This window comes from Pipistrellus kuhlii, unplaced genomic scaffold, assembly GCF_014108245.1.
Source record: "Pipistrellus kuhlii isolate mPipKuh1 unplaced genomic scaffold, mPipKuh1.p scaffold_m20_p_14, whole genome shotgun sequence".
NCBI lineage: Eukaryota > Metazoa > Chordata > Mammalia > Chiroptera > Vespertilionidae > Pipistrellus > Pipistrellus kuhlii.
This window is the reverse complement of record NW_023425449.1, coordinates 12,044,602-12,057,321: the sequence shown is the minus strand read 5'-3', so window position 1 is coordinate 12,057,321 and position 12,720 is coordinate 12,044,602. Positions and strand designations below refer to the sequence as shown.

The 12,720-nt window shown below is 36.5% G+C and overlaps 1 protein-coding gene across 2 annotated transcripts in view; it reads left to right on the top strand.

The window, feature by feature from the left end:
- The window catches only part of LRP12 (LDL receptor related protein 12), a 38,715-nt gene that overhangs the window by 17,790 nt on the left and 8,205 nt on the right, over positions 1-12,720 (top strand). Inside the window, exons 2-3 of one of the 2 annotated variants that reach the window (XM_036436773.2) lie at positions 474-530; positions 10,979-11,114. In XM_036436773.2, coding sequence (XP_036292666.1) covers positions 474-530; positions 10,979-11,114 — 193 coding nt within the window. The remainder of the gene's footprint in view (positions 1-473; positions 531-10,978; positions 11,115-12,720) is intronic. The other variant, XM_036436774.2, reaches the window with a different exon arrangement.

Below are 12,720 nucleotides of genomic sequence, written 5' to 3'. Positions count from 1 at the left end.
TTTCTGGCTCAATCAGGTGTGCAGAAAGCAGCCAATCAATGATTCTCTCTATTTGATGTTTCTCTCTCTCTCCCTCTCCTGTTCTCTCTATAATCAATAAAAATATATGTTTTTTAAAGTGCATGATTCTCCCTTTTCTAGTAGTGATATGAGGTTCTCTTTTGACTATTAAATTGATAGGAAATTCTTTCTGTTTTACTCATGTGTATATTTGACATATATATATATATATATATATATATATATATATATATAAAACACTGTATTTTTGTGAATTCAAAAATATTGTGTTTTCCCTACTACCATTAAAATGTTAGGTTTTATATTGTTTTGAAGGATATATAGGACACTTTTCTTTAGTTTTTGAATATTACACGTAGCTCTATGTGGTTAGTTTCCTTTTAAAGGGAGAATCTGAAAATTGTTATAAATTTTATTTTGGAAATTAGTTTATCCATTATGTTTAATTTTAGGAAATGGTGCTCTTGCAGAACATTCTGAAAATGTGCATATTTCAGGAGTGTCAACTGGTAAGTCATTTTCTGTAATGTTTAAATTTCATGCATGACTTATATGGTAAATATTGAAAGCCACCTGGTATCTTATGAAGTGATATTTGGCTATAAAAATTATTACTGCTTTTTGCAGCATGTAATAAGGAATGAAGTAACTGGAACATGGAGAAATTCTTATAAGATAAAATTGATATCTGCATGCTCATGGGTTGATTATATTTTTTCAAATGGACTGCGTAATTATTTTTCATAAAAACATTGAACCAAGAGAGGTTAGCTCAAAATGAATTAGTATTTTCTTTACATACAAAGTTATATGAAATGAGATTTATTAAAATGTAATTTTGTATGGAGCATTAGGCCTTAAAAACTAAGCACTTGGTTTGATTTTTATATTAGACTACTACTATACATAAAACTGTTGTATTTGAGTGCACAATTTATATGCCATTAAAAAATCACAATTTATATGCCATTAAAAAGTAACTACAATATATTTGTGTCCATGAAATTCAGAAATTTATTGAGGTAAATACATCTTTCCACTCATCTAAGCTTTTATAATTTAATTCTTAAAGGCCTATAACTACAATATTAAAATTTTCATTCCTAGTGACTTCCACAGTTTTGTTACCATTTTTGCTATCAACTACAATTACTAGGAGAGCAAAATCTTTTATTTTTGCATATATTAAAATAGTTTCTCACTGTTACTTTATTATTTCCCTATGTTTTTAAATAGATTTTGTAGTTTAAAAAATTGCACTTAGTGTATTTATCAATCTGTTTCCTTCCTGTCATCTTGTTACTTGTTTGGTTGTTTTTTCTCATATGAAGCAAAGCTGAAAGTTTCTTTTATGTTTGATTTTATATTCAGAAAGTTAAGAGATTTAACAAATACTCTAAGAGTTAGTGTGCACTAGCTAAACACATCAACAAGCTTGGTTTTCTGATAATAAAAAGCAAAGCAAGTACCTTAGTAGCCTGTATTGATTTCTTTAGTTTGTTTCACCATTTTCATATGCTGTCAAATGGTATATAATTAGATATATCAAGTAAAAATAAGGTTATTTTAAAGACGATTTTAATTTTTTCCTTTCTATTTCAAATAGCTAATGAGAATTGTAATTACTTTTCCAAATTGTACCTGTGAAGTAAAAAGTTTGTTTACCAACATTTTAATTCACACAACCAAATGGTTATTTTTTAATTCAGTGATTTTCAAAATTTTTGGTTTCAGGATCCCTTTTATGCTTTTAAAAATATTGAGAACTATAGTAGTCCGTTTGGGCTTCCATAACAAAATGCCATAGACTGGCCCAGCTGGCATGGCTCAGTGGCTGAATATCAACCTATGAACCAGGATGTCACAGTTTGATTTCCGGTCAGGGCACATGCCCAGGTTGTGGGCTTGATCCCAGGCAGGGAAGTACACAAAGCATTCAATCAATGATGTGGCCAAGGTCAACACCCTGATCAGTCACTCTCGTCATTGATGTTTCTACTCTCTCTCCCTCTCCGATCCTCTCTGAAATCAATAAAAATATATTAAAAAACGAAAAGAAAAAACAAAGCAGCATAGTCAAACATATGCCTTCCTCTCGCCATCCGGCCTGATCAGGGTGTTGTCGACCTTGGCCACATCAGTGTCGTAGAGCTTCTTCACCACCTGTTTGAGCTGGTGTTTGTTGGCCTTGACATCCACAATGAAGACAGTGTGTTGTTGACTTCTATCTTCTCCATGGCTGACTCCATAGTCAGGGCCATGTGATGATGACATAGTGGTCAAGCTTGTTTCTCCTGAGGCGCTCTTCCGAGGAATTGTAGGGGGTCTTCGGAGCTTCGGTATCTTTGGCGCAGGAAGGTGGGTGACTTGCAGGCCTTGTTTTTGGTGGCTGTGCACGCCTTTCAGCAACGCTTTCTTTGCCTTCAAAGCTTTGGCTTTGGGAAGGGCAGGGGCTTCCTTCTTAGCTTTTGGTGCCATCTTCCTGATCCGTTCTTTTGTCCAGTATCACACAGAGTGTCTTTTGTCCGTGTTTCAATGAAGACAGGAAAGAAAGCTTACTGTATTTTGAGTGATAATGAATCCGTGAAGGATTTTAGGATTTCAGAATATAGAAGTAGAAGATATGAAGTCAAGAAACTATCCTTTAAATGAAGGAAGTGAGTAGAGAATATAAACAGTACATTGTTTAAAAGATCACACACATGAGTTTAGGATATTACTGATTTTAAAGGCATTATCTGCCTCCAGAAAGTTTGTTTATGAGACACATAAGCTTTTAGAGTAGAGTGCTCCCTTTAAGTTTCAGAAAGAAGAGTAATGGTTGTATTGTAAGTTTTACATATATTATACTTTAATATTATATGCTACATTATTACATCTTATTTATGTTTTATTCAGTATGTTTTGTGTAGTATATTAATGTGTTACATAATTACGAGAAATTCGTGCAAGGGGCTTGGCCCTCGAAGCTGTAGTGGCTGCCTCAGCCCTTGCAGCCCTGTCTTCGGCCAGAAGGTTATCTGGAAGGATGGCCAGGAGGTCGTTAGGCTCTCCAGTCTAATTAGCATATTATATTAATACTTTTATGATTATAGATGATATTTAATGTATTATCAAGTATTTCTTGAACAATTATATATGTAGAGCGTAGTTATTATGCATTATAATTTTATATTGTACTAGAGGCCCGGTGCATGAAATTTGTGCACTGGGGGAGGGGCCACCTAGGCTTTAATTAGTATAGATTATTATAACAAACAGTAAATGAATTCAACATTAGAACAGTAAATGTGAGTCCTGGGGCCATAGACAGAGCAGGTCATAATGTGACAGAGTATTTGGTGCTTAGCTGGCAAAGTGAAGTCCACCTGCTGGAGTGAATGGGCCAGATCCAGTGGAGGTATAAAAAACGAGTTGTATTTAAACATTTAACATTTTACTTTCCACTCTGTAACTTTGAGAATAATCCTTTCTCACTTTAAGAATATTTATTGAGTGTGGTAGCATTTTAATTACTGGTAATTTGGTTAAGGCATGAATTTGAATTGGATGTACTGTGAAACTGTTGTGCAAAAACCAGTCATTTAGCAGGTGAGCAAACTGGACTTTGGATTTTAGTTGTCTGTTAGCCCCATAGAAGTTAGGGGTGATTTGATCTTAAGCTGCAGTGATAGAAATTCAGTATTTCAGAAAAGTAGATGATTGTTCTTCTTTACTCCTCCCTTAAACATATTCTGAGTAGTGTTTATTTCTGAGTGGTGTTTATTCCTGACGGCAGACACTAAGATTGGAACACTTTTGGAACAAGATGTGAATATACTAAAAATTATGTCAAAGTTGATAGAGGTGGCTTAGAAAATTGTGCACCGTTAGGCCATCTGTCTGTTCAGGTGCTGATTTCTGCCTTACCTCTTCTATGTTTCCAGCAAGAATCACAGTAAACCTCAAAAATTAATCATCTTTACCATTCCAGAAAGAGAAATAGTAGCTCGTTTAGCATTTTAGTCTTTTGTAGTGCTTAAAATTGGAAAATGTAGGTATCATATTAATAATTTTTATGTCCTTTTAGTGAAAAACATTGTCCTTTTTTAACCTGAAAAAAAAAAGGTATAAAAGGTTGAATCTTCATATTCTTCTTATCTTATGCTTTGCTAGCAAAATTCAAATTTATCCTTACTCCTTGGAAACTTAGAATAAAGCTGGTTAGATAGTTCCATTAAGACTATTCTTCTGTCTTATTCATAGTATGCTGTGACCCTGTTGGAACTAGAAAAACTAGGGTTGTTGTTGTTTTTTTCTATTTTTCCCTTCCATATTTTTCATACTTTTGCCCCTTTTAACTTTTTAAAATATTTTAGTACCATATAGTCCTTGATTCTTATTTCTTTAGTGACCTTCAAGAAACCAAGGAAATACCTGCCTTAATTAGAGTTAATGATCAAGTGTGATATTTGGGTCTTTAAAAAAAACATTACTTATAATAATAGGAATAAAAGTAGAAATAAATGTTGCTACATTTATTTTTTAGTAACGTGCTAATATAGAGTTTATTATAATTAAATCTGCATTTAATTATAAGCAGCAGGATATGGGATTCCTTGCTTGCAGTAGAAATGTGTAGGTTTTGCTAACAGGTCTGAGAGTAATGAGAGAGAATCCTAAATATGAGTAATAGATTCATGTAAGTTTATATACTTGCACTGATTCATACTTTATACGTATATATATATATATATATGTATGTATTGATCTCAGAGAGGAAGGGAGAGGGAGAGACAGAAGCATTAATGATAAAAGAGAATCATTGATCAGCTGCCTCCTGCATGCCCCCTACCAGGGATCAAGCCCACAGGTTGGGAATCCAACCGTGACCTCCTGCTTTGTAGGTTGATGCTCAACCACTGAGCCACATTTATACCTTTTAAATGATCATTGAAATCTTTCCCATCTTAGAGTAGTAAATATTGCTGTTAGAGTGTTCATAATTATTTATTAGCCAAAATTGAGTTAATATTTCTGAAACACTCTATATTGTGAAAAATAAGATGGCCAAAGGATAGGGGCCACCATTGACTGTAAATGCTGCCCTTTATATATATATATATTTTTTTTTAATTGATTTTTTACAGAGAGGAAGGAAAGGGATAGGGAGTTAGAAACATCGATGAGAGAGAAACATGGATTACCTGCTTCCTGCACACCCCCCACTGGGTATGTGCACACAACAAGGTACATGTCCTTGACTGGAATCGAACCTGGAACCCTTGAGTCTGCAGGCCAATGCTCTATCCACTGAGCCAAACCGGTTAGGGCATTGCTACCCTTTATTTATGAACAGGGCGAGGTTTGTTCCATAGAGAAACTCTCACAAAACTAGCAGAACCATATCAACACTGTGGTTTAGAACAGAAGAGATTCGTTTTCTAAAGCAACGTTTTGTATGTGTCTCAGCCCCATTCTTCCCTTGGCTCCTCCCCATGTCAGAGAACCAGTTAATCACGGCATCGCTTCTCATTCTTCCCAGAGCAGCGTGGTGCCCAGTTACATGCTGGATGAACAGTCACTGCGTTCTTTCCCACGCAGCCTTCGCAGCTGCCTCAGTACCGCTCTCCTGCTGCTCCTGCCAGCCAGCCAGTCTGACTTGGCATCTTCGATGGTATTACTCATTGACAGTTTACTGTAATCCAAGCCGTGTGCTAAGTCCTTTACCAAAATAACCCCAGTTAATCCTGGTAGCACTCTATGCAGTAGGTAGTGTTTTAATCCCCATTTACAAGTGAGACAGTGGAGTCTTAAGTAGTAGCAAATTGACTACAACGCATCATCAAAAATCTTTTACATGAAAAATGTAATGCACTAAGAAAAACGAAATTACAGTTGACGGTAGGTGCTGGAGCTAAAGTGTTATGATGAATTGGGAATGGAAAATTATTATAAAAAAACTGAAATAACGAAAAAATAGAGGACTCAAGAGGAAGCCAATTGGAAGATTGGGGCAAAGGTGTAAAAGATAAAACAGGCCTAAGGAGTGGTGAAGGCGGTCTCAATTTCTGACTTTGAAATTTTGAGTTTTAGTCATTGTAGGGCCTGGCTTTACTTTACTTCCTGTGCTTGAAAAGTCTTTGAGATTGCCTGTAGTATTCTTAAAGTAGATTTCCTTTTTATTTGGGTTAGATGAAGTGACTATTTAACTAAATGATGCCTAAGACAGGAAGGATTAAGAATACAGTAGGCCCCCTTATGGGTGGTACATTCCAAGACTCCTGGTGAATGCCTGCAACAGTAGATGGTACTACACACTATATATACTGTTTTATCTATACATACATAACTGTGATAAAGTTTAATTTTTATTAGGCATGTAAAAAATTAACAATAACTAATAAAATAGGACAATTATAACAGTACTAAAGGCCTAGTGCATGAAATTCGTGCTCTCGGGAGGGGGCACTCAGTCCATCCTGTGCTCTCTTGCAATTCGGGAGCCCATGGGGCATGTCCCACTGACCTTAGGCCCGTTCCCAACGCCATCAGCCGGACATCCTTAGCACTGAGGCGGAGGCAGGAGAGGTTCCTGCCACCACCACTGTGCTCACCAGTTGTGAGCTGGGCTTCTGGCTGAGCGGGACTCCTGCATTGAGCATCTGCCCCCTTGTGGTCAGTGCGCATTATAGCAACCAGTTCTGCCATCTGGCTGAAACTGGCTCTCCGACATCCCCCAAGGGGTCCTGGATTGCAAGAGGACACAGGCCAGGCCAGGGGACCCCACTGGTGCACGATTGGGGCTGGGGAGGAATGGGGAAGGTTGGCCATCTGTGGAGGGACCACAGGAGGGCTCCAGGGCGTGTCCAGCCTGTCTCATTCAGTCCTGATCAGCCAGACCCCAGCAGCAAGCTAACCTACCAGTTAGAGTGTCTGCTCCTTGGTGGTCAGTGCATGTCATAGCGAGCAATTAAGTGACCTTAGCGTGTCATTAGCATGTTATGCTTTGATTGGTTGAAATGCTGAACGGCCGAACGGATACTTAGCATATTGGGCTTTTATTATATAGGATACTGTCATAAAAGTTATGAGACTTATATTCTCTCTCTCTCTCTCTCTCTCTCTCTCTCTCTCTCTCTCTCTCTCTCTCCTCTCTCTCTCTCTCTCTAATAATGGATCTGATAACAGAAACAACTACTGAATGTCTAACAAGAGGATAGCATAAACAGGGACAAATTCATATCCCACATGGGACAGAGCAGAGTGGCATGAGATTTCATCATGCTATTCAGAATGGTGCAAAATTTAAAACTTATAAATTGTTTATTTCTGTGTTTTTCCATTTAATAACTACGAATGCTGGTTGACCATGAATAGCTGAACAATGGAAAGTGAAACCTCAGTTAAGAGAGGAACTGCTATATATACGATATAAAGAGAAGGTTTAAAGAAACACCCAGTTCTGATCATGTTGAATTGAAGTTGGAATGCCCAGTGGGCATTTGACTGCGCAATCTCTGGGCTAGAGATTTCAAACCCATGAACTTTAAATATAGCAGTAAGTATAGGAGTGAATGAGATCTTCCATAGAAAATAAGGAGAGCAGAAGTTGGGAATGAACCATGAACACCAGCATATGAGGAGCTAAGGAAGGCAGATCTAATACTAGAGAACTAACATGGTCAAGAGTTAGGAGAACCAACAGAGCTGATGTCAGCAAAGTCAAGGTAGCAAAATATCAAAGAAAAAATTATCACTGTCAAGTGCTCCAACGAGATCAAGTACCATGAGGGCTGAGGGTCCAATGGATTTGGCAGTGAGGTCAGCAGTGGCCTTTGCCTGCTAGCAAGACTTTTATAGAGTTAGTCATTGGAGTTCAGTTTCATTGGGTCAAAGAGAAAATGCAAAGTAAGGAAATAAGGGAAAACTATCAATGCCCCCTGATGAGCTAACAGAAATATAGTAGAAATATATCAGTATGATTGGGAATGAGGGCAAGATTTAAGGTCTGAAATAGACCTTAGAGATGAAATTCAAGTAGCAATTCCTTATTTTGATATATGAAACCAAGACCCAAAAAGATTTAGTAGTTTACATTATGACAAAACTACTAAATTTAGGTATTGTGATTCTAAATCTACTTGTATATTGGTGCAAACTATTAACCCAAAAAGGAGGAAGAAGTATATTTAATGGTTTCTAATGTTAATCTTACTATTTTCGCATTTGAATTTATTCTTTCTCGGGTAGAAAAGGGAGTAAGTTATGATTGTACTAGAGAATACCTATGTGCCTCCAATGTATTGTACATCAGAAATGTGTTGATAAAAAGCCACTGGCTGGATCTGAAACCAAATGCCAAATTCAGTCATGTTGCAGATATGCAAAATTAACATATCAAAATCTATATGAATAACCAGGTATGGGAGAAACATTATGATATAGTTTTGTTTTTAAAGTACTTATTGGATTAGAAATGTAAAATACTACATTTTAAGATAACCATTCTTATTTTATGGGAGATGGTTCTTACTACTATCCTTGGGCAACTGTGTGAAAATATTCATAACAGTATTTTTGAGCATTCATACCAGAACATAAATTCTTTAATTTTTGATATGAGAGCACCACCTATGGGTTTCTCAGGGGGGAAATTTTTTAAACAAACTAATAAAACATTTTCTCATTTTCCCCTATAACTAGTCTATTCATTTATAATAAGTAGTTAATGTGTGCCATGATATGAAAAAAGTTGAAAATCGCTACATTGAGCATAGTTAGAAACAAAACGCTAGCATCCCATTGTTGTTAAGCTCTTAAAATAGAATCACATTTGTTTAAAATTAGTCTTTTTCTAAAGGGTCATATTAAAATTAAATTTTTATAGGGGAAATTTTAATCAATGAAATCTAACAACCACAAAATCATTCTAAGCTTCGACTGTGGGTAGTAGGCAATCAGATTGTGCTAGGCTCTTTATATGTCCTTTTGTTCTGTGCCAGGAATTTCTGTTCTGAAAGTGATTGAAAACAAGATCCCTTTGGCAATGTGCCCTAAATCAAGGAACAGACCCATTTTAGGCATGAACATTTTTCTGCAGGAAAATGACCTTTTAAAACCTTGATTGCATATGTGTGTGTTTGTTCCAGAGAATGAGCTATTCTGTAGAAATAAGGATTATTAAATTGAGCAATATATCTTTCTATATTTTTATCATTGTGGTTAAAAACTTCATAGTATACTTCCTAGCATTCTAGCCTAAATGGAACAGATTATAATCTCTATTACATAATAACCTCTATTATGAGAGAGAGAGAGAGAGAGAGAGAGAGAGAGAGAGAGAGAGAGAAAGAAGGAAAGGGGGTCATTATTTCAAATTATAATTTTATAGGGATACTTGCCTTTCTACAAATTGGGTTACCTAAATTTTAAATTAGCAGCAGAACCAAAAAGCATGACATTTCAACCCACATATTGTGTCAGGCCCTTTACTTGCAGTGATTCATTTATTCACTCAACTCCTTTAACTAAGTATGACTAATCCTATATAATAAAAGCCTCATAAGCAGATCGACCCAATGGCAGAACAACGGAAGGAGCAACCTGTTGCTATTATGCGCACCAAGGGGCAGATGCTCAACACAGGAGCTATCACCAGCCACACAGGCCCCAGGCCAGCCAAGGCAGGTGCCAGCGGGGGCCCCCTGACCACCCCATCAGTCGCCCCACAGATCAGTCCTGATTGCTGGCCAGTCCTAGGGGCCCTACCCATGCATGACTTTTGTGCACTGGGCCTCTAGTTATGATATAAGGAGAGTGTTTTCTTACCTTGGGGAAGACAGGCGGTGTTGAACAGGCTCTGAGCGCTCATGGTTTTTGCGTTCAGCACACACTTTTTGTTTTCCTGAGCATTCCACCTATCACTTCTGATGACTCTCTGTGTACCCCTGTCCGGTACTCCTAATTTGCTACTTTAATCTGTTACTTTAGAAATCAGATAATGCAATTTGTCTAAATTATATCAACTAAGAGGTTCTAGCATATTAAATTTTACTGAAGGCTGAAACATTTATTATATATATTGGTAGCCCAGTGACTGTTAAATTGAAAGAGAATAAGTTGTCAGATTGTGAGCGGAGTGATGAATAGGTAAAATGTTAAGTGTATTACTGTGGGAGCTCAAGATAGTCCAGGAGAATGATCCAGAAAAGTATTGGTAGTCATTTGAACTTACTCTATATTTTTCTATGATATTCAGATATCTAATCACATAATGATATTTTAATCACAGACTATTTCAAACCTTTATTTTTAAATAATTTAGGAATTATTCTTGACCCTGTAATACAATGGGAAGTATTATGAATAAATTCACTACTTTGCAGTAATTTTGAAATAATGTTGGCTGTCTTTATCCAATCATCCACTAACTTAACAATCCAGCTTATTATTATGTTTACATATGCTCTCCCTTAATTATTTTATTCCTAAGACTATTTACATCAGAGTCTTTTATTTAAAGTGCCCAAAAAGCAAAGTATTACTCCTGAGGATCTACGCACAGTAGTTTAGTAAACATTGAATTTTAGGTAGTTAATAATAAAGAAAATCAATGTACAAGGTGAATTTTGAAAAAAGATGGGTGGGTGGGTGGTGGGTAGAGAACCCAATTGATTGATCTCCACGACTAAAACTAGCAATTCTGACTATTAAACTGTTATTCAAAGACCCACTTTGAAAACCTCCCTGCCCCCTCAAAATGTGTACTTAATTAGGCTAAGATACTTTGACTAAAAGGAAGGAAAGGAAGGTATCTTATTAGAATAATAAAAGCTTTTAAAAGTTAATACCATATTTTACTGTATATGATTTAATGTCTGAACTGTTGTTTGTGTTTTTAAAATGAGCACTGATTTCCTTAATGTTTTGTTTTAAAGTATGATAATTAGCTAAGATTGCTTTGGCTGTCTTCCAGCTTGTGGAGAAACTCCCGAACAGATTCGAGCACCGAGTGGTATAATCACCAGTCCAGGCTGGCCTTCTGAATATCCCGCCAAGATCAACTGCAGCTGGCTCATCAGGGCGAACCCAGGGGAAATTATTACTATAAGGTAGTTCTGGCCTCTTGCTGAATTATTCTGCACTTTTACAAAATAATTCCATTTCCAAGTTATCAACACTCCACATTTACAAAAAGATGGTTTTCAGGAAATGTCATAAATTATCGTTATCAGTATCATCTTAAGGGTCAGAATAATAGCCCCTCCTTTCCCTACTCTTAGGACATGCGTTTTGAACTGGTGGGAATGGATTTGCACTGAGTCATTCATGTTTTTCTAGGCCACTTTTTAACAAAAGGTACGCATTTGCAAAATAGCTTATTAGGTTTAAGAGTGTAATTTTTGGCCATGGGACAAATACACAAAACTCTGGTCCACTTGGAGATCTAGCCCATAACGTCAGTCTCATTAGTAGAATCCTCTACCTTAATGAGTTAAAACAATAATAGGGATGTCTGTTTGTGTATATGTATGTACGAAACTTGAAACAAGCTGATAGTGGATAAATGTAGTGTTTAGAAAAACAAACCTGCTTTCACTTTGAAACAAAAAAAAACAGTGGTTAAGAGTACAAGGTTGAAAAGATATTCCTAGGGAAAATAGCTAGAAGTTTAAGATTCTGAGAATAAATAGGATATAAAAAAAGAAAAATCAAGGTTCATTTTAAAAACATTTAAAATTGCAGAGAAACACTGTGGGGATAAGATATTCAGGAGAAAATATTTAGTAGAACTAGATATTGCTTGCTTATGGAAATTATATCAAGGTTCTCGGCGGGGGGGGGGGGGGGGGGGGCCAGGGAGAGAGAGTGTGCCTAAACAAAGAACTGTAGCTGGCACTGACACACAAATATGAGTGCCATTCCTGCCACAGAGCAGAGGCAGCACAGAGGGCCTTGGACATCCCTCCATTATCTCCTTTCTGTAGGTAAGAGGCATGGAATTTTAGAATTAGAAGAAACTTAGCAGGTCATAGACTTAAATCCCTTCACTGAATGTTTATTAAAAGGAGATTGTCAATGTAGCCTCCTTTTGTATCTCTTCTCCTCTTTTCTACATCCTTTTATTAGTGAGAGAACCATCCTCTCCAGAGACACACACTGTGGTCTGTTCCCTTTGATCTGTGGAAGCCATACAGCAGGGACCAACTATATGGTGTGTAATGGCTATAAAAAGGCAAATCACGGGAAAATAAATAGCTGGTGAACATAAGGAAAAGAGTTTCAATCTCAGTAAATAAGGAGATGCAAAATAGAGCAGTGATAAACTTTTCTCCTCCTAATTGGCAGCACGTTTTTTTTAAAAAAAAACAAAAACAAAAACAGAACATCTCCTTTTGCCAGAGTTAAGGAGTCTAAGGTGCTTTCCTACACACTGCATGGAATTGTGAGTTGGGATAAACATTTCTCTCACTGTCTATACATCATTGAAAGTGGAATTGAAGCTTTTCACCTAGTAGTTCTAAAATATGTCCTAGAGAAATACTTGTTCATGTGTATAGAGAGAGGTGCATATATAAGGATTCTTTAAAATATTGTTCATAATAGTGAAAAGTAGAAATAATCAAATTGCCTGCCAGCCTTCCCTATAGTTATTCAGAATATGTAGAGAGAAAATATCCTGGTATAATAATCTTGGATAATTAACTTTCTTATAAC